Source organism: Pelophylax lessonae, assembly GCF_965119305.1.
Source record: "Pelophylax lessonae genome assembly, chromosome: 1".
Taxonomy (NCBI): domain Eukaryota; kingdom Metazoa; phylum Chordata; class Amphibia; order Anura; family Ranidae; genus Pelophylax; species Pelophylax lessonae.
Genome location: NC_138768.1, coordinates 68,982,380 through 69,005,534, shown reverse-complemented (window position 1 = coordinate 69,005,534; position 23,155 = coordinate 68,982,380). Strand labels below are relative to the sequence as shown.

Sequence of the window (23,155 nt, the reverse complement as noted above, 5' to 3'; positions counted from 1 at the left end):
ATGAAAAATTTTGATTTTTACTTTTTTTTTTTTGGGGGAATGTTATATAGCAGAATGTGAAAAATATTGTTTTTTTTTTTTCCAGAAGTGTCGCACTTTTTTTGTTTATAGCGCAAAAATAAAAATTGCACAGGTGATCAAATACCACCAGAAGAAAGCTCTATTTGTGGAAAAAAAAGGACATCAATTTTATTTCAGTACAGCGTCGCATGACTGCGCAATTGTCCGTTAAAGCAACTCAGTGCTGAATCGCAAAAAATGGCCTGAACTGGTTAATGCATTCTATGCATTAAGATCAAAAACCATCTGAGTATAGCAGCCGTCCCAGCACCTCCTAATACTTACCTGAGCCCCCTCTCTATCCAGCGATGTCCACAAATCCCTCGGCCTCGGGACTCTCTTTCCTGAATGGCTGAGACACAACCGTGGTGCCATTGGCTCCCATTTCTGTCAATCAAAGTCAGATAGCCAATCAGGAGGGAGAGGGTCGGGCCGAATGACAGCTCTGTGTCCGAATGGACACACAGAGCTGCAGCTTGGCTCGGGTGCCCCCATAGCAAGCTGCTTGCTGTGGGGGCACTCGATAGGTGGGAAGGGCCAGGAGCAGCAACGAGGGACCCGAGGAGAGGGAGGAAGATCCGGGTTGCCCTGTGCAAAACCAACTGCACACAGGAGGTAAGTAAACCATGTTTTTGTTTTATTTTTTTTAACCATTTAAGCCCCGGAAGATTTTACCCCCTTCCTGACCAGGGTTTTTTTTGCGATTTTTTTTTTTTTTTTTCTGCGTGACTTAAACGGACAATTGCGCGGTCGTGCGACGATGTACCTAAACGAATTTCACGTCCTTTTTTTCCCACAAACAGAGCTTTCTGGTGGTATTTGATCACCTGTGCGATTTTTTTTTTTTGATCATTCGCTATAAACAAAAAACGAGCGTAATTTTTGCAAAAATAACAATATTTTTCACTTTTTTTTTATATGAAATTCCCCCCAAAAAAAAGTAAAAATCAAAATTTTTTAACATTTTCGGCCAAATTGTTTTATGCTACCTATGTTTGGTAAAAAAAAATCGCAAAAAGCGTATTTTGATTGGTTTGCGCAAAAGTTATCGCGTTTACTAACAAAGGGAAAGATTTTTGTCATTTTTGGTGTTTTTTTTTTTTTAACGAGTAATGGCGGCGATCTGCGATTTTTTTTTTTTTTTTTTGCGGTACTGCGACATTGCGGCGGACAGATCGGACCCTTGACTGACATTTTTGACACTTTTGGGGGTACCAGTGACATTACTACAGTAATCAGTGCTATACATATGCACTGTTACTGTAAAAATGACACTGGCAGGGAAGGGGTTAACTGTATTGGACAGGGAGGGGTTAAGTGTGTCCTAGGGGCGTGATTCTAACTGTAGTGGGACATGGCTATTGGTGTAAAAGCAAAGATCAACGGTTCTACATAGTTCTACATTCTGATCTCCATTTTTACACAGGGGAGAATGACAGGCGGCTTGTTTACATAAGCCGCCCACCTTTGGAACTAAGGGGCCAAGCCCAACCCCTGTAAAAAAAAAAAAACCCACACCATAATCCCCCCTCCACCAAATGATTGGGACCAGTGCACAAAGCAAGGTCCATAAAGACATGGATGGGTAAGTTTGGGGTGGAGGAACTTGACTGGCCTGCACAGAGTCCTGACCTCAGCCCGATCGAAAACCTTTGGGATGAATTAGTGCGTAGACCTTCTCGTCCAACATCCGTGCCTGACCTCACAAATGCACTTCTGGAAGAATGGTCTAAGATTCCCATAGAAACTCGTAAATCTTGTAGACAGCCTTCCCAGAAGAGTTGAAGCTGTTTATAGCTGCAAAGGGTGGGCCAACTCAATATTGAACCCTACAGACTAAGACTGGAATGCCATTTAAAGTTCATGTGTGTGTAAAGGCAGGCGTCCCAATACTTTTGACAATATAGTGTATATAGGCTAGAGAGAGCCAGGCAACTAGCAACCTCCATGTTCCTCTCAGCATTGGAGATGGTAATAAAAGCACTAATTTAAAGAAAAAAGAATGACAATGACTGTTTCTTTCAGCGAGAAGGATGCTGTATCTGGAAGATGCATATGTTAAAGGGAACAGATGGGCTCGGGATTCAAATTACTGGAGGCCGAGGTTCGAAAAGGTCTCCTCATGGGATTGTTGTTGCCCACGTGGAAGAAGGAGGCTCAGCAGACAGGTATTTAAATATTCCTCTCTACTTTTTAAACAGTAACTTTTCTTGAGAAAATGCCAATCCTCTCTTGGTGATCAATGTACTTTGCGTGGATTTTAACAAACTTTGTAGCAGAATCCTACCCTTTTTCTATTCTGAAATGACGGTTTGTTTCACCATTTTCTTTGCTGACTGATTCTGAATTGGGAGGGTCTAGGTTCCCTAAAATCAGCCGGTGCACTGGTGAGAAAAGTGGCAGTTTCTGCATCCCTTTAGAAGTTATTAACCCTTGGGGAGTATCTCACCAAAAATTTCTGTTGCAGTGGATGCCTAAAATCTGACTTGTATCTTAGTGCAGACTTCTGGGAAAATCAATAAGCCAATCACTTAAGCAGAACATATTACTGGCAATGTTTTGTACAGAACACCTCCAGGTTGCTATTGTCAGGAACCATAAACCAGACAGATAGTGCAGGTAAAATCGCACATTTAAATGTCAAAAAGGGGAGTGATTGGCGCTGCCAGGAAGTTAGGTTAATGGGAAATCTGGGTTAGGCTCCTATAGTTCAAGACCAAGTTCAACACATGCAAATGCACATAGAATGTATGTGGGAATGAGAACTATATAAGTGATAGGATATAAAAACACAATGGGTGTGTAATATGTGTGTAAAATTAACACTATGTGCTGATACCAAATCAATAAATAAATAAATGTGTTCAATACCTAACAGGCTTATTGAGACTCAACATAAATATGCAAATATATGTAAATGTAGGTATAAAAATATAAAAGCATATAAAGATAGTATTAATAAATTATGGTGATATAGAGAGTTAGTGTGCAAAGGTGCTAAAAAATAAATATAGTGCACTAATCAAACTAAATAAGGTGCATTCCGAATAGTCATAACCATCTATTCAATGAAGTGCAACTGCATACTCATAAGCAATGAAAATAAATAAGTGGGTGAACTATGTGCATCCCACACTGGTGACAATATAAACACTAGTAAATAAATAAGTGCAGCCGTGCAAATAACTATATAAATTATGAAAGTGAGAACCATATAAATTCAAAGGCTCAAAAAGCAGGTTCTGTGTATTTTAAAATTGTCCAAAAATAGTGCAATCAGAGTTGGTACAGAAATCATAAAGTTCTATAGTCCATATAAGGATGGAGTAAGGTGCTCTTTTTTTTCTATGAAGCCGGGAGTGCAGTGAGTGATTGGAAGATAGGGTGCTCCCCCTCTCCTGGGGTCCTGTGCTTACCGGATGTCCGTACCCCTACAGGGGTAAATGGCGGGTCGATAACAGGGATCGCTCCCATACACCGGCAATCTGGTTCCGTCCTATCCTTCCTATTACCACTCGTATCCACTCCTTGCTCCGGTACACATAGGGGTTAAAGCATCAGGGAGAGAGCTCCAGTACAATTCCCGGGTATATGAAAAAGGGGAAAAACAGAAGCCTCCGATAGTGCAGGATTGCCTTTAAAACTTTTATTTAGATTCCAAAAAAGACATGTACTCACATAAAATCAACATGCAGCGCATCCGTATGGCATAGGGTCCGCAACTACCTCGTTCGCGGTGCTCGCCTGGGATCAGCGTGCGTTTCTAGCCTCGGGATCGTTCAGACGGAAGTGATGTGGTCACGTTCTCGACGCGTTTCGTCACACTGACGTCATCTGGAGAATACCCGGGAATTGTACTGGAGCTCTCTCCCTGATGCTTTAACCCCTATGTGTACCGGAGCAAGGAGTGGATATGAGTGGTAATAGGAAGGATAGGACGGAACCAGATTGCCGGTGTATGGGAGCGATCCCTGTTATCGACCCGCCATTTACCCCTGTAGGGGTACGGACATCCGGTAAGCACAGGACCCCAGGAGAGGGGGAGCACCCTATCTTCCAATCACTCACTGCACTCCCGGCTTCATAGAAAAAAAGAGCACCTTACTCCATCCTTATATGGACTATAGAACTTTATGATTTCTGTACCAACTCTGATTGCACTATTTTTGGACAATTTTAAAATACACAGAACCCGCTTTTTGAGCTTTTGAATTTATATGGTTCTCACTTTCATAATTTATATAGTTATTTGCACGGCTGCACTTATTTATTTACTAGTGTTTATATTGTCACCAGTGTGGGATGCACATAGTTCACCCACTTATTTATTTTCATTGCTTATGAGTATGCAGTTGCACTTTATTGAATAGATGGTTATGACTATTCGGAATGCACCTTATTTAGTTTGATTAGTGCACTATATTTATTTTTTAGCACCTTTGCACACTAACTCTCTATATCACCATAATTTATTAATACTATCTTTATATGCTTTTATATTTTTATACCTACATTTACATATATTTGCATATTTATGTTGAGTCTCAATAAGCCTGTTAGGTATTGAACACATTTATTTATTTATTGATTTGGTATCAGCACATAGTGTTAATTTTACACACATATTACACACCCATTGTGTTTTTATATCCTATCACTTATATAGTTCTCATTCCCACATACATTCTATGTGCATTTGCATGTGTTGAACTTGGTCTTGAACTATAGGAGCCTAACCCAGATTTCCCATTAACCTAACTTCCTGGCAGCGCCAATCACTCCCCTTTTTGACATTTACACCTGACGCTCCCCCATTGGGGGTGCATCTTTTGGAGTGGGCAGCAGCCATTAGTGTTTTATTTATAGAAATTTTACGCACTATTTTATAGATAGTTTATCCTAAGCGCGGATCTTTCTTCTTTTCTTTAAAATCGCACATTTAATGACATGGCAAAAATAACAGTTCAATAACACAATCAAAAAGCAGAACCCAGGGTTTGGATGCCATAGTGGGTAATCAGCAGGGCCGGGATCAGGAAACCAGAAACCAGCATAGTAAGGAGCAAAAAGCAGGAACAGCAATCAGAAGGGAAGTCAGCCAGGCCAAGTCATGCACAGGAGCACAGGAAAGACTGCTTATAGAGATCATAGACCACGCAAGGACAAGGAGGAAATAAACTAAGCTTAAATAGCAAAAAGGGCTGGCTGTAGGCTGGACTAATGAGGCAGGTTTATGGTACCAGGTGAGTCCCTGTGCTAACAAGTAGCTGATAATTACCCGACAGCTGAGCAGCTTCTGAGCACTGAAAGAAAAGAGCTGCAGGAGATTTTAAAGAAAATGACAGTGCTGCAGATTAAAAAGGGGAGTTTGTTTTTAATTACAATAAATCACATCATGGCATGTGTAGCAATTGTATATTTTATAATATTCTTTTTATTTGCTATGTTTTTTCCCCACGAAAGACTTTACCTTTAAGTGAACCCATTAAGTAAATGCCTACTGTTGATACTTCCCTGTGTTCCCGCGTTGCCCTGTTTGCCTGCTGGAACCCTAAGTTAAAAGCCCGGGGACCCACATATCTAATATACTGTATCTGCCCCCACGTGACTGTTCTAAGGCCCAGCGATTGGCTGTTAGGTGTGACATCACAAGATGATGTGGAGAAGGACACATTTCCCCCCATACTAAGATGTACTGGATATTTCCTCGGACTTTGATGGGTGACCTAAATGTCAGGTGAGCATGGCAATGATAAGTATAAGTGGAAAGGAAAAAGGACTATCAAAGCAACCTCTCTTTTTCCCTAAGTGGCCAGAGTGACCATTGTACATTAGGGTGGGACCTTTAAATTGCCCATAGACTCACAGATCGGTCATTGGAAGCATTAGCAGATGAAATATCTGCTTGCCATTGCTGGATCAACCTCAGTCTTTAATATTACTCAGTGCATCACATGACAGTGCTGCTTAGAGACGTGCTGCTAGGTCCAAACACTGCAGCATCGGAGAAGGTCACATAACCTCACTAAACTGCTGCTTTAGTAACTAGTCCATGAATGCCATTGTACAGGGCCAGGACAAGGGGTGGGCAGGAGGAGAGGCTGCCCTGGGCGCAATGGTTGATTGCAGGGATAGGGGCACCCTGACCCTAACCTTAAGGAAAGAGGGGGGGGCGCAGTTTAGCATCTTTGCCCTGGGCGCTGGATGACCTTGTCCCGGCACTGCCATTGTAGTCATTAAAATCCTGCTATGAGGTGGAACTGAACTTAAAAACTGACGAGTTGCTATCTTATGTGAGACATCTTAAAATGGGGCTTGTTCCAAAAATAGTACCCTTAAAGAAATTTACCTTTCTCTTGAATTTTTTTATGTAAATTATAGTGCACTTTGTGTGCCGTTGAGCCACATAGCTGTTTGTCTTCTGTGTGATGACATCAAAGGCACTGCTGCCTCTGACTGCTAGTCGCCTAGGGCACTGCTGCCTCTGCTAGTTGCCTGAGATTTGGTGGTGTCACTGCTGTGCAATTTCTTTGCTGCAGAGGAAGCTGTACCTGAGGACCTGTATTGCAAGGATCTCCCTGCTGCTTATTCATTTATTCACATAACTTGCGTTTTCTCCATGTCTCCTGCTGCTGACTGAATATCCCCCATTATTATTATTATTATACAGGCATTTATATAGCGCCAACAATTTGCGCAGCGCTTTACAATGTGGGGGAAGACAATACAGTTACAATACAGTTCAAAACAAGAGGAACTAGAGGGCCCTGCTCGTTAGAGCTTGCAATCTTAATGGCTCGTTTCCACTGAGCTCTCTGGTACGGTTCGGTACGGTACGCTATTTATGCCGTTTCCATTATGAATGGTACCCTAATTCCGAACCGTACCGTACCACTTTTTTGGTACCCTTTAGTTGGGGTACCAAGCACATTAGTACCGTACACACAGGGTGGAGCTACACTCTGCAGAACTTTGATTGGTTGACAGAGAATCGTCTATCACAGCTTTCCTGCTACACCACGCCTATCATGAAAGGGTACTATTGGCAGTGGAAACGCAATGTGTACCGTTCCGAACCGTACCGTACTGAACCGAACCGTACCGTACCACTCAGTGGAAACTAGGCATTAGCTAACAGTCATTAAGAGGGCAGCTCTTACATGAGGAAAAAAAAAAGTCCTGCTCCTCTACAAAGATGGCTGCCTCCACACTTGGAAACATGGTAGAACAAGCCATAGAAAGTCAATAATGGGGAAACAAATAAGCTGGACGGAGCCTACATGCAATACTGGTGGCCAATCCTTTGCTCTCTGCTTGAATTTTTTTGGGCAAAGCTTCCGCAGTTCAGGTCCTCTTTAAATTTCCTTGGACGGTATGGCATTGCACATAATGCAAGTGTGACCGGAGAAGCACTTGGATGAGATTTGAACCTGGTTACTATAGTTTGAGACGTTTGAAGGCTATTTTGATGTATTGAAATAGCTTTGTGGCTATAAATACAACAGAAGTTGTATTTTTGTACCTTCTTGTTAAAGGGCATGTAAATCCTAACAATTTACTTCTCTCATTTGCTCAATTTTGGTCTGTTAAATATACCATTGAAAATGTTTTGTTATATCTGTTTAATGGGTATAAAATAGATGAAAACTTCCTGTGCTGTCTGCTGTGCTGCACTTACAGAACTTAACCTAGCTACTGTAGGTTATAGACAAGAGGACAGAGGGAGTTCTAAGCAGAGTTTTATAAAGTACTCGAAACCCATACTTGAGTAAAAGTACAAGTGCTCGATCAAAAAGTGACTTGAGTAGAAGTACTAAAGTATTCAACATTTTTTGTACTTGAGTAGCAAAATTAAAAAAAAAAACTACTTGCAATACTTAAGTACTGAAAGTAAAAGTACAAGTACTGTGTTATGTAGTTATTAAAGAAAGAAGTCAAAAGTTTGAACATCATATTGTTTTTTATTATTTCAAATGCAGCTTTTACTTATACATACAGTAGTATTTATTTTCGGATGCGCTGATAATACACATGTTTTGAGCTTCATGAAACCTGCCATCTGCTGTTCTGGCAGTGGTCATTTTTATAATCGTAAGGAGTAACTATGCAGGAAAAAAAAAAAAAAAATCGGAGTAGAAGTTTTGAAATCATCGAAAAAATGTAGTGAAGTAAAAGTGGAAGTAGGAGAAAAAATTCTACTCCAGGAAAGTACAGATACCGCCTTTCAGTACTTGGGTACAGTAGTGAAGTAGTTCTACTTAGTTACTATACATCTCTGGTTCTAAGTGATCCTGTCATAATTTTGTTGTTTTAATGCAGTAGGAAAAGCAAAGAAAAAATATTTTTTTGTTTTAGAAATCCTTTACCTGTTATTTATTAGGTTGCTTGGTGTATTTTCAGGGATGGTAGGCTAAAAGCTGGTGATGAGCTTCTCATGATCAATAGTCAGTCCCTGGTTGGCCTTTCTCATCAAGAAGCTGTTGGCATACTGCGGGCTGCAAGTGGACTGGTACAGTTAGTGGTGGCCAGCAGGGTAAGTACAAAATCTTAACCTGATTCATACGTCCTAATCAATTAACATTTGCTTTCATAACTTGTCCAATTTCCCCCAAGACAAGCAAGTGGGCACCTTTTCACAACAGTAGACATGATATTGTCACATAATCTGCCCCATTTGAGGCCAACACCGTTTTAAGCTTTGCCCAAAATTTGACCATGTACCATCACCTTTTGAGACTCTTCACAGAACCATCAATCAGGGCTGTCTTTTATACTGGGGCTGCTAGGAGGTTTATCATACTGCAGTTGTCCCATCATATGACAGCAACTAATTTAATTATAAACTATTAGTTAATTTGAAACAAACTGTATAATCAATGCTATGACATACAAAGACATTTTGGATGGTTGTGTGCTTGCCACCTTATGGTAACAGTCCAGCATGACTGTCCCCTGTGTACAAAGCCAGCTCCATGAAGACATGGTTGGATGAGTTTAGTGTGGAGGGACTTGAGTGGCCTGCACAGAGCTCTGACCTTCACCCCTACTGAACACCTTTTGGGATTAACTGGAACGCCATTTACAAAACTGATCTTCTAGTTCCTAATTAGCATCTGACCTCACAATTGCTCTTTTGTCTGAATAGGCACATATTCCCGCAGACGCCTTTTCTCTCAGACACACTACAAAATTTTGTAAATGCATTCCCTGTGGGGGGCTGTTATACTCTCAAATGGGGTCAACTCCATATTACCATGATTTTGAAATGGGGGTGTCCATAGGAGTGTGATGATCAGGTATTCCCAAAATGTTCCCTGTGGGGGCTGTTATACTCTCAAATGGGGTCAACTCCATATTAATTACCATGATTTTGAAATGGGGGTGTCCATAGGAGTGTGATGATCAGGTATTCCCAAAATGTTGGCCTTATATTATATATTGTAAAAGGATTGTAAAGTCAGAAGGTTTTTTTTAAATCTTAATACATTCTTTGCATTAAGCCCCCCCTAATACTTACCTGAGCCCAATCTCTGTCCAGTGATATCCATGAGTGTCTCAGCCCTCCGAGATTCTCCCTCCTGATTGGCTGAGACACAGCAGCGTCATTGGCTCCCGCTGCTGTCAAAGTCAGGGAGCCAATCGGAAGACAGGGGGCGGGGCTGGGTTAGGCTCAGTGTCTGAATGGACACATGGAGCTGTGACTCGTCTTGGGTGCCCCCATAGCAAGCGGCTTGTTGTGGGGGGGGCTCAACAGGAGGGAGGGGCAGGGAGAGCCGAAGAGGGACCCGAGAAGAGAAGGATCCAGGCTGCTGTGTGCAAATCCACTGCAACAGAACAGGTAAGTATAAAATGTTATTTTTATAGGAAAAAAACAAGACTTTACAATCACTTTAAAATCTTTGTTTTGGATGGAATTAAGATGGGCTAGAACCTCTGTTAGTTTGCATTGTTATTGTTGTCTGTGTCCTTGATGGGGACATCACCCTTTCTATCTACACTGTGTCCGTTCTTTTTTAGTCTGACACCTTTTTTTTTACCTACTGGAGCAAGCCGGACCGTGTTTTTCAGTCCTAAGAAATGTCACTCAGTTTGGTGTTTACTGAATCAAATATTTAAGATATAAATAATTTGCGGTGTTTTTCCAACTCCTTTTAATAGCTTATTTCCTCGTTATCACATTTAAAGCAATTAGGAAATGGGTAGATTGTGGTGGACGGGGACAACATTCTTCCCATTAGTTATTTGACAGGTTTAACTAGAAGGTGTGGTAATAACTTAATAGTTCTATAATTTTCTGTATAACAACTGAAGCCATTTGGAAGTGACAGCTAACTGACACAGTAAGGTCAAATCTCACTCTCACAAGTACAATTATAGGATAAACCAGTGAATTAATTTATCTCCATCACACCCATTGTGTGTGGGTTGGAGTGGCTTCTCCCTTTGCTGTGCATTAATATAGTTTTCTATTTTTATGGGTTAATCCGAATCCGGTTCCTCTGTGCTGTGTTGGTATAGATTTCTTTGACACTGATCTCACAGACAAAAGTGTTTTAAAGTCAACTCAAGAGCTGCCTCACCTTCCCAGGTTCATTGAGAAAGCCGTCCGCTCTCATCCGATCCCCCATAGAAAGCACCGGTAGCTGTGACACCTCCCTCTCCGCACTGCAAGCGGAGACGGAGCTGTCATCCGCCGGCTCAGCAGGGATCGGCGGATCAATCCCTGCTGAGCAGCACGGATCCGCCTACGGAGGCGAACCGTGTGAAAGAGCCCATAATCCCCAGTTTAGGTTCTAAATCTGGGCCCTTTTTAATACAAATGTTGACCACAGCTTCCAAGATTCCTCCTTGGCCTGCCACATTAAGCCCTTGTGCCCTCCCTATTGGCAATTGAGGCCCCCTCAAACTTGGTGGCCATTAGAGCGTTGCAGAAGATGAATGGCTACCACCCAAGGGATTGACCATGAAAATTGTGGTTGATTTTTTGCATAATATAGAGGACCTAGGTTTTCAGAAAACCAAGACTCCCTGAAGATATACTAAGGTGTCAACCTATTTTAAGGAACCTACTTTGTTGGATCTGAGGTCTACAGATTCACTTTAGTGCCGGTTCACACTTCCGCGTGTGCGGCGATCGCATGTAATATCGGACCGCACTGCTCCTTCATTACATGCGATTGGATGTGCAGTGCGAATTCAGCCATACACTTTGTATGGCTAAATTCCCACTGCACCCGCACAAAAGTCGCACATGAGGCATTTTTTCAGCCGCATCAGGATCGGATCGCACAGTGGTTCACACTTGTGCGATCCGATCCTGTGCAAACTGTCAGATCGCACTGCGATATGCGATCAAACTGGGGGTGTCGTTAACATTTCATTGACACCCCCAGCGTATCGCATATGGCAGTGTGAACTGCCAGATGTGCGTTTGTGATGCGGGAACAGGCTGCGAATTCGCAGCCTTCCCACATCGCACAAGTGACTTTTTTTTCTCCGACATTGACTTGTTCTCGTTATCCCGAAGTACACTGGAAAATCAACATTTCTAGAAGCATTGATCTCTTGGGTACCCCACAGGTTTCACTTGTTCCTCTGTGTCAACCTTCTGGCTTACCCACAACTCTCACTGGTCAGAGGAAAGCACCAGTGAGAGTTGTGGGTGACCCAGAAGGTTGTCACTCTCGGAAGTATCAGTTTTGCAGCAGACTTCAGGGGATTAAAGCTTGTCAACATGGGGACGAAAATTGTGAAACTTGAGGGGATGAAAATTAATGAACAGAGCAATGTTTTGCAGCATGGACACCAGGAAAGGTCCGTTCCTAATTTCTTCTTTTACAGGTAAAAATAGTTTTACTAATTAATTTTTTTTTTTTTTTTTTTTTTAATAAATACAGTATGCAGTACAGTATGCAGTATTTGCTTGATAGTAATGGACTGATTCATTTTCACTTTGTAAAAATTTTAAATTTGCAAAAAAAAAAAATTACTTTTGTGGTGATTTTATTTTTTATTTTAAGGATGGAACAGAGGTGGATTTCTGCAAATACCCATCCACGAGTCTGCCAGACCTTGTTAGTGCATGCTCTGCCCAGGACAATCACACAGACAATAAGGAGAACGTGGAACCCGATGGAAAAGCGGGAAAAGGAGTATGCGGAAACGGTCAAGCGGAGTCGCCGGCTGTAAGTGTTTCTATAGCTTCTCATAATTCCAATTTCCACAAAATAAACATTGTTCAGTAAATTGTTTTAGTCCTTCCTGTTTTGTGGGAATGGACGGGGAAGAGGAAACAATACATGATGTCACATTTTACTATGCACAGTTATTATGGCAATTACACTTGTCAGCTTAGCAGCTGAGAAAATCCTGTTCCGATTACCGGTTTGAAAACTGAGGTGTAATTTATTTCTGGCATTGTCTGATGAGAAACGCACCTCGTTTTGAAATTTCCTAATAGAGTTGAAATGAGGCAGTAATATATATTATGATTGTGAATTGATTATACTAGGAGTGATGTGACACTGCTATGGCAAAAAGTATCTTTCCATACACTGAGCCCGCAATGCACTAAAAATGCTCTCTAGTCGAAGCATAACCTTCTATTTTTAATGGTAGGGCTGTTTAAATTTTTAAACTGTATCATTAAAGCGCCTTAACTATAAAGCAATATTGTAGCCTGGCATTTGGCCATGACAGGCTGCCAAGGGAAGTATATACGAAGTATCCCACGCTTTATACCTGCAGCAATTTTATTTTAATTTTTTTCTATGACAATGTCTCTAAATAAGAATCGTAGCTGTAAGCCAACCAGGCTCCTCTACATTGTACAGTGCAATTTATTTAATGCTGGAAGCAGAGTGATGACCCCATCTGGGTGCTGACGCTCCTTTCTTGTCCATTTATAGGCTGGATCAGTACTAGCTCAGGTTGTATTGCCCTCCGTGGTCTGCAAACAGTGCAAATAAAAACAAAGAAAAGGGCGCACCAGCCTAGCGCATTGTCCTCAGTGGGCTTTTATTGAAAAAATGTTAAAATTCAGTTCCAGCATATCAATTCCATAGAGCAACGTCCTTATTACAAGTCCAATATCTCTTGAAGACGAAGGGCTGGCGCGTTTCGAGGCTGTGCCTCTTCCTCAGAGCCTCTGCAAACAGGTCAAGGGTCTGGCTGTGCTGCCTAGAAGGGGTGCCTAAACAGGATTACAAAACTTTTGGTAGCGAAGACAGCTCAGATCTATGCATTTCAGAGTATTTAAAATGTAACTCCACTTTTGTTGGGAAAAAAAAACATTCCCCTCTGGGTGATCTATGTACATTATAAGGTCTTTTAACAAACTTTGTTGCAGATTCCTACCTTTTTGTTATGCTGAAGAAATCCCTGTGCGTGTTTCTCTGCTGAGCGGGTCAAATGGGAGTGGTTTCATAATTATCTATCAGCTGTGGCAGCTGCAGGGCTCTAATGAGGAAAGCTGCTTGGTCTGCATCCCTTTAGACATGTTCCTGTTGGGAGTATCTCACCAAAAATGACATCTTTGTTGCAGGGGATGCCAGAAATCTGACTTGTATCTTAGGCAGACTTCTGGAAAAATTGATGAGCCAATCACACGCAGGAAATGATGTTTCTGGGGTGTGGTCAGTATACATTCTGTGTACAGAACACCTCCAGGTAGCCAGATTGCATTGCATTTTCAGAAAATTACAACAGCTGCTAATTTGAAAAGGAAAGGTCATTTTTAATAACATTCAATTACAATATGAGTTGTGTTGCAATTGTATACGCTATATTGTTTTTTCTTTATTTGCTATTTCTTTTCCCCCCTACGAAAATGGAGTTACCTTTTAACCAATTAAGCCCCGGAAGATTTTACCCCCATTCCGACCAGGGGGTATTTTGCGATTCGGCACTGCGTGAATTTAACGGACAATTGCGCGGTCGTGCGACGCTGTACCTAAACGAATTGACGTCCTTTTTTTCCCCACAAACAGAGCTTTCTTTTGGTGGTATTTGATCACCTGTGCGATTTTTTGATCATGTGCTATAAACAAAAAAAAGCGTCAATTTTGCAAAAATAACAATATTTTTCACATTTTTTTTATATGAAATTCCCCCCCAAAAAAATGTAAAAATCAAAATTTTCTAACATTTTCGGCCAATTTGTTTTATGCTACATATGTTTGGTAAAAAAAAATCGCAAAAAGCGTATTTTGATTGGTTTGCGCAAAAGTGGGAAAGGGGAAGATTTTTGTCGTTGTTGTTTTTTTTTGTTGTTGTTTTTTTTTTTTTAACGCGTAATGGCGGCGATCTGCAATTTTTTTTGCGGGACTGCGACATTGCGGCGGACAGATCGGACCCTTGACTGACAATTTTTGACACTTTTGGGGTTACCAGTGACATTTCTACAGTAATCAGTGCCAGTGTTGGGGTAGTTACTCAAAAAAATGTAACTAGTTACTAGTTCTGTAAATTGTAATGAGATTACTTTACTAGTTACTGCATTTTAAAAGTAACTTCACTACTTATTACTTTACTTTCCTCTTTCTTAATTGACCGTGTAGAAGAAGATACATGACACTCTTTCTGCATAGAGTTTATTGTATAAACACAGGCTTTGGGAAACATGAGAACAAAACCTGAAAAAACAGAATAAAACATAAAGTGCAACAAAAAAATCATAAACTTCACCCCTCTCTATTCTTCGAAATAACGATTGTATCGCACAACTTTGGTAACGCAGGAAAGCGCGTTCCTATAGTCTAGTAAAGTAGTGTAGTTACCTCCTATAGTCTAGTAAAGTAGTGTAGTTACCAATATTAGTATTGTAACTAGTTACTTTACTTAGTTACCAAAAAAAGTAATGTAGTTACTGTAATTAGTTACTTTGTAACTAGTTACCCCCAACACTGATCAGTGCTATACATATGCACTGTTACTGTAAAATTACACTGGCAGTGAAGGGGTTAACTTTATTTGAGAGGGAGGGGTTATGTGTGTCCCTAGGGGCGTGATTCTAACTGTGATTGGCTGTGGCTTGAGCTGTAGGAACAGTGATCAATGGTCCTACATAGTAGAACCGTATGATCATTGTTTCTACACAGGGGAGAATGACAGGCGGCTTGTTTACACTAGCCGCCTGCCTTTCTCCACCGACGATCGCCGAGTGACTGGCGGACATCGGGTCCGCCGGTCACACGCGCGGGGGGGGTCCGTGACCGCGCGGGGGCGTGCCTTTCGGCGGTGCGCGCTCGCTCCCCAGAGCCTCACAGGCTAGCGACGTAGACCTACGTCACTCTGCCTGTGATTGGCTGACTGCCGCAGTAAATATACTGTGAGCAGTCGGCAAGCGGTTAACTCTTTGCCTGAAACTCAGCATTAACTCACTTTGGTGGCAACAAAAGGTTTTCGTAAAAATATTGTACAACGTTGCAGGCATTTTGAAGAAGGGAGGTATAATGTCCTGGGTAGAAGCATCGGAAATAACCTTTCCCCTCTCTATTCAGCAGTTCTGAATCTTTTTATGGTTCTCTCAAAAAATAAATGTAATAATACTTGACAGCTGTGTGGGTGTGATCCCTATTTCCTTTCTTGAAGGCCCAAAAAATCTTCAGCATCCAGGAATGTCAAGTGCTTGCTGTGTTTCCACCTGCTGGCTGCTACATTACTACAGGACCAGGCCAGCGGGCAGGACCACAGCACGCCTTATGGGCCACAAGCCTACGACCATTCCGTAACTGTGACAGTTCTTGAAGATTCTTTTTTTTTTTTTTTTGGCTTGTGTGCAAAAGATCAAAGATCAGAGTCACTGCCCACAGGATTGGCAAATTTTAAACATTTTCTTTTTGCTGGGGGATTAAAAAAAAAAATAAAATGTTTTTAATGGAGTCACTTTAAACCCAAACCAGGAACCAACTCAACTCTTTGAAGGCAACCTTGTTGGGTTTTCTACTTAGAGTTTTATTGCTATAATAACCCATTTATAAAATACCTTGCCCACAAAAGTACATTAATTCCTTGTTTGTCTTATGACTAATGGCGTTCCACTCCTATCCTCGATGTGAAATCTTTCTTCTAGTCTGCGGTTTCAGGTCACAGCGCAGTGTGAATGCGGTGACTGCCAAAACTTGACATTCCTGCAAAAATCCCCTCTAGCTGTAACAATGGGCCATTACCAGCAGCTCCAATAGAGACATGTTACAGCAGTAATGTTCTTGGTTTGTCGGAATGGGATTTTTTCACGTTTGATTACTCTTTTATGACATCTTATCTCTAACCACATTAACGTTTAGCCGGTTTAGGCAACCTTTATCTGCCTGGCTCTTGTGCGGAATCTGTTCCATGAAATTTCCCCAGCTTCTCGTAACCGTCCATCGATTTACTTTGGTAGCTTCTCTATAAAAATGATGATTATGAGATTATAGAATTTGAGAAAAGACCCAACCCTGCTAATAATGATCCCAATATCCATCTTTAAAGTGTTTGTAAACCCTAAGGCCTCATTCACACGGCCGATTAGAGCTATACACCGCCAAGAATCGGATGTATGCGTCCAAGGCTGCTCATCCATCCCTAATCGCATGTGACCGCTCGCTGTGCGGTTACATGCAAACATCTCTGGTGACTGCCGGCCTGGAACTGAATGGTACAGGCTTTCTGGCTGCAGCTGATTGCACACACCTGTGATCCCCCATGCAGATTCATGCCGATTCTTGGCAATGTATGAACCTCATTGGCTGCATGCACGTAGCCCAACCGCTATATATATATATATATATATATATGTGTGTGTGTGTGTGTATATATATATATATATATATATATATATATATATATATATATATATGTCTGTGTATATATATATATATATATATATATAAGCAAAAAAGAAGAGAAGGGTGCACCGACCTAGTGCAACACCATAAAATATGTATTGGTAAATTGTTAAAACCACATCATGCATTATACTCACAAGAGTATGCTATGTAAAAGCAAAAACCAAAAGAGTTCCTTTGGCTGTCCAGAGACTGCAGGACCATGAACCCCTTCCCTGCCAGTGTCATTTTTACAGTAACAGTGCATATATATAGCACTGATTACTATAGAAATGTCACTGGCACCCCCAAAAGTGTCAAAAATGTCAGTCAAGGGTCCGATCTGTCCGCCGCAATGTCGCAGTCCCGCTAAAAAAAAATCGCAGATCGCCGCCATTACTTGTTAAAAAAAAAAAAAACACCAAAAATGACAAAAATCTTTCCCTTAGTTAGTAAACGCAATAACTTTTGCGCAAACCAATCAAAATACGCTTATTGTGATTTTTTTTTACCAAACATATGTAGCAGAAAACAAATTGGCCAAAAATTTAGATTTTTACCTTTTTTTTGGGGGGGAATTTCATATAAACAAATGTGAAAAATATTGTTATTTTTTCAAAATTTACGCTATTTTTTTGTTTATAGCGCAAAAAGTAAAAATCGCACAGGTGATAAAATACCACCAAAAGAAAGCTCTGTTTGTGGGAAAAAAAGGACGTACATTTTGTTTGGGTACGGCGTCGCACGACCGCGCAATTGTCAGTTAAAGTCGCACAGTGCCGAATCGCAAAAAGTGGCCTGGACGTAAGACAGCAAAATCCTCCGGTGGTAAAGTGGTTAAAGGTTACCTGTGTTGCAGTGGAGGTTTTGTGTTAGAATGATTGCCCTCACATGGCGATACCTCATGCGTGGTTTACATATGCAGGTGCATATATGTATGCTTTCGCTTCTGCATGCGAGCACCCAGGGATTTGGCGCTTTACATTTTTTTTTTCTTATTTATTTTACTTTTTATTTTTAGACTGTCCCTTTTTATTTATTTTTTTATCACTTTTATTCTTGTTACAAGGAATGTAAACATCCCTTGTAATAGAAATAAGCATGACCACATGACCATTCCTCCTTTATTGAGAGATCTGGGGTCAAAAAGACCCCAGTTCTCTCATTTAAAAGAGAGGAAAAAATGTGTGTGTGTGTGTGTGTGTGTGTGTATATATATATATATATATATATATATATATATATATATATATATATATATATATATATATATATATCTTATTTTCTTTTAAGTTATAATGTAAAAAAAAAAAAAATCATGTATTCATACCCGAGAACCGGAAGTGACTTCAGAAATTGCTTTAGTACTCTAAGGACTTAGAGCCGAGAAGCCATCTTGCCCTCACGTGACTTCCTGCCCAGCAAATTGGGGAATGCACCCACGGGACCACTTTTATCGTGTAGAAAATCGCCCACATTAAATAACGATACCGGGAGTATGGTAGCTAGCTGCTGCCATAACACCAGTATTTAATGTCAAAGTAATGAGGTATATTTACTGTGGTGCGGTTGGCAAGTGGCTAACTCTAGTTTTTTTTTTTAGTGTTTGGCTTCATCCCCTCACTGTATACAGATTTCTAGGTGTATTTTTTATTCTTTTGTGAATCTCTTGCAAAGTTTCTTACTTGGAGATCCTGCCAATAACGACATTTCCTGCAGGCTGACCACACTAAAGCTGGCCATACACTATTCGCTTTTCTTTACAAACATTTGTGCGAACATTCTGAGTACAGTCAGTGTCTTGATGAATGTCATTCAAAAGTATTTCAATATTTCACTTTTAGCCACTTCAGCTCTGGAAAGGTTTTACTCCTTCATGACCAGACGATTTTTTGCTATTCAGCACTGCGCTACCTTAACTGGCAATTGCTCAGTTCTGCAACACTGTACTCAAATAAAATGTATATCCTTGTTTTTACACAAATAAAGCTTTCTTTTAATGGTATTTGGTTGCCACTTTTTTATTATATGAATGAAACCAAACATTTTGAAAAAAAAAGTATATTTTTTACTTTGCTATAAAACAATGTCCAATTAAAAAACAAAAAAATATTCATAAATTTAGGACAAAATGTATTCCGCTTTTGGTAAAAAAAAAAAAAAATCCCAATAAGTGTATATTGATTGGTTTGTGTGAAAGTTAGTGTATACAAACTATATATACTGGAATTTTTATTTATGTAATACTAGTAATGGCAGCGATCAGCGACTTATAATGGGACTGTAATAGTGCGGCGGGCAATATGACACTTAGTGGAATCTGAATAACTGCCACTGACATCTCCAGTGACACTAATGCAGTGATCATTGCTAATAATATACACTGTAACTCATTTAACAGGGAAAAGAAACAAAGTGATTGTTCCCCCCTGTTCTGAACCCTGTGTTGATTGTCAACACAGAGCTCTGGGCTTTGATTCAACACAGCGGATCAGCAGGTCCTGGCCGCGAATCATTGGCCGGGATCTGCTGTCAAACTCCCGCTGCGACGTTGTGGTGCCTGTAGGAGCCGCCCTGTCACAGTAAATGTACTGCGGCGAGTCGGCAAGTGGTTAATTCTTGATTTTTGAAATTTGAGAAAAAATTCCATTCTGCTGTTTTTGATTTTTCTTATAACTGCGGTTGAAAGTGAACATCAATTTGACCCCACTAACGAATATTTGTAGACTTGGATGAGATCTCATACCCTCTCCAACCATGTAACATCTGATTTATCTTTCTATACTGTTGGCACATTCACTTAAAGCGGAGTTCCACCCAAAAGTGGATGCTCCGCCTTATCTACTTCCCCCTCCCCCCTCTGGTGCCACATTTGGCACCTTTCAGGAGGGGAAGAGGTACCTGTTTTTGACAGGTACCCATCCCCACTTCCATGAAACCCCACCACGGCGAGGTCCCTCGGAAGTTCGGCCCCCCTCCTCCTACCTCCGCCACTGGGCCAATTAGAAAGCGCAGCGCACCTCGCGCATGCGCAGCAGGAAACCGGCTGTGAAGCCGAAAGGCTTCACTGCTGGTTTCCCTTACCACAAATTGCGGTGGCAGCACCCAAGAGCTGATCCAAAAATTGGCTGGGGTGCCGACAAGGGATCCCTAGACAGGTAAGTGTCCTAATATTAAAAGTCAGCAGCTACAGTATTTGTACCTGCTGACTTACAATTTTTTATTGGGGGGGGGGGGGACTCTTCTTTAAAGCGATAGTATAGTCTGCTTTATGATTTATACCTACAGGTAGTCCTATAACAAGGCTTACCTGTAGGTACAGCAATTATCTTCTACACATGGACAGAGAGCTGTGTCATGGCCGTGACTCCTGTGCACATGCGTGGGAGTGACGTCACAGCGGCTCGGCCATTTAAACAGCCAAAGCCCACAAACCCGGAAAGGAAGGCCAGGTGAAGATGGAAACCCCAGCAGCTGTGACAGTGCTCAGCTGGAGTGCTTTGTTATAAGGTAAGTGCTTGTAGGTAAGTGCATACTAGCACATTATGACATTATCCTGCCGGGACCCATTTTTTTTTTTTGTGGTTGACTACCACTTTAAAAATGATATACACCATAACAAGTAATCATGTATGTGGAGTTTAGTGTATAAGCATGTGACAGCTATTAGGTGTTCAAATAATCCAGTATCATTGCTTCCCTGAAGTACATGTAATTTCATGGCAAAGCATGCTATAGGATGAGGAGCACCACAAATATCAAGCTGCAGCGCTGTTCAGCGAAGATCTCAATGATGCTTCTCCATGTGTTACCTGTGCTTGGCGATGTGACAAGTGTAAGGAAAGCATGTGGCACGGATTTGTTGGCTAGCCCTGAGCAACCGGGTCTGGACAAGGGGTGGGCCTGAGGAGCGACTGCCCTGGAAGCTATTGTTTACTGTAGGGATGGGGGTGCCTTCCTTCTGTTACAAGGCTGACAGGAGTAGTGGGAAAGGTGATGGATTATCAATAATTTTATATTTTGTACCAAAGTCAAGTTTGCATTAAGATAAAAAGCCTTCTGTGTGTAGCAACCCCCTCAGCCCCTCTTATACTTACCTGAGCCCCATCTAGATCCATTGATGCTGCAGGAGTCTCGGCTGCACAGGACTCCCCTCCTCATTGGCGCCGTTGGCTCCCGCTGTTGTCAATCAGTCAATGAGGAGAGAAAGGGGGCAGGGCTGGGCCACGGCCCCGTGTATGAATGGATACATGGACCTGCAGCTTGGCTCAGGTGCCCCCATAGCAAGCTACTTGCTGTGTGGGGGCACTTAATAGGAGGGAGGGGCTAGGAGAGCCAAAGAGGGACCCAATAAGAGGAGGAGGTTGCTCTGTGCAAAACCAACTGCACAGAGGAGGGGAGTATAAAATGTTTGTTATTTTTAAAGTGTTACTAAACCCACAACAGTAAAATCAGTCTGTATATGCAGTAAAGCATGCTTGTTTTATAATCACTGTAGAACCTCAGGTGTTAATCCTGCGCATTGTGTAAAATGGCTGTTTAATCCTGTCTTCTCTGATCCTCCCCTTCGTTTATTGTCCCCAATCCATCTCCTGATGAGACCGCGCCTTTGGAGTCACTCTACACATGCTCAGTTTGGTGTGTATTGCTAGAGAGTTTTTTTTTTTTTTTTTTTTCTTGGAAGGATGCATATAATCAGCACAGGGCCAATCAGCACTGTCCAGACAGAGGGTCAGGGGTCCTGCAGCCTCATAGGACAGTCGTAGGAGAATGAAAACTCCTCCTACAAGCTTTAACGAGACACTGATAGAAGTCACAAGGCTGCTATATACTGCTGATGAGAAAAGGTATTTAGCAGTTTATATTTACTAAAATAATTGCATTTCCACGTTCTGTGTAGTGTGGGAGGCCAGATATAGTGACTGCATTCTCCTGGGTTTAGTAACACTTTAACTAAAAAAGAACCCTGTGACTTTAGTATCACACCAATTATCTCCTGGTAGGAAAAAGAAAAATGGTCAGGTGATTGTGGCGGTTGAAGAAAAATGCTGTGACCAATGGCACACCTTTATTTTTAAATGTCCTCTAACTGCCGTAGAGTAGCAGCTGTTTTGGTGGGGGTTGTGGGCCGTGTGCTTTTCACATCTCAATGAATGGCAGACTGTTATTCCTGTTTTTTATGCAGGAGGATTTACAATATTTAAATAGGAACTTCAAGTAAACAGATACAGTTGAAATGTATATGCTTCTAGTGTTGCCTGCCAAAGGAGATGTCATTCTGTGTTTGTAATTCTACGTCTCTGGGTGCGCTGATTGTTTTGACATGTGGTTTACACCGAGCGTAATTTCTACTTGTGTGTTTATTTCATCATATGCTCCGTTCCTTTTGCCCACATCCATTAAAGTTTGTGTGAACCCTCACCTTGTGTTAAAAAAATAAAAATAAAAAATTAATAAATAAATATATATATATAAAAAATATAAAAAAAAAAATATATATATATATATATATAATATATTTTTTTTATATATATAAAATATATATATTATTATATATATAAATATATATAAATATATATATATATAATATAAAAAAAAAAAAATATATATATATATATATATATATATATATATATAATATATAAAAAAAATATATATAATATAAAAAAAATATATATATATATATATAATATAAAAAAAATATATATATATATAATATAAAAATATATTTTTTTTAAATCCAAAAAATGTGTATATATATATATATATATATAAATAAATTTTTTTTTGGGATAAAAATATATGTATATATTATATAAACACACACGCTGTATGTAATATACATTAATACATTATAACTATTTGCTTCCCTTTTTTAGTGATCACATATTTTCTGTTTCCAGCACCCATACCATAAGGAGCTCAGAGAGCTAGTGCAGGAGAAACAGCTGTACACTGACCTTTCCAGTGAGTGGTTTTGCAGGGGGTGGGGAGGGTGTGTCAGCACAGGTCTGATCATTGGAGGAGAGCAGGCTGAGTGAGTTCCCACCACAGCCAGAAAACTGACCACGCTGTGCTCTTTTGCCTAGTATGGTCAGTTTGTAATAGGAAAGCAGAGGGACTGGCAGGAGCACCAGGGATTTTACACAATGGAAGCAATACAAAGAACGGGATTTATTTTACTATTTTACATTGTACAGCAGACACATATCAAGAATATGAAGTGTTGGGCTAAGTGTCCATTCACACTGGTACGACTTGGTCAGCACGACTTGTCAGGCGACTTG

The 23,155-nt window shown here is 40.8% G+C and overlaps 1 protein-coding gene across 2 annotated transcripts in view; it reads left to right on the top strand.

Moving 5' to 3' along the window:
• PDZD2 (PDZ domain containing 2) overlaps positions 1–23,155 on the top strand; it is a 454,029-nt gene that overhangs the window by 248,946 nt on the left and 181,928 nt on the right. For both annotated transcript variants that reach the window (XM_082251798.1, XM_082251799.1), the window contains exons 3-5: positions 2,086–2,228; positions 8,461–8,593; positions 12,081–12,245. In XM_082251798.1, coding sequence (XP_082107924.1) covers positions 2,086–2,228; positions 8,461–8,593; positions 12,081–12,245 — 441 coding nt within the window. The remainder of the gene's footprint in view (positions 1–2,085; positions 2,229–8,460; positions 8,594–12,080; positions 12,246–23,155) is intronic.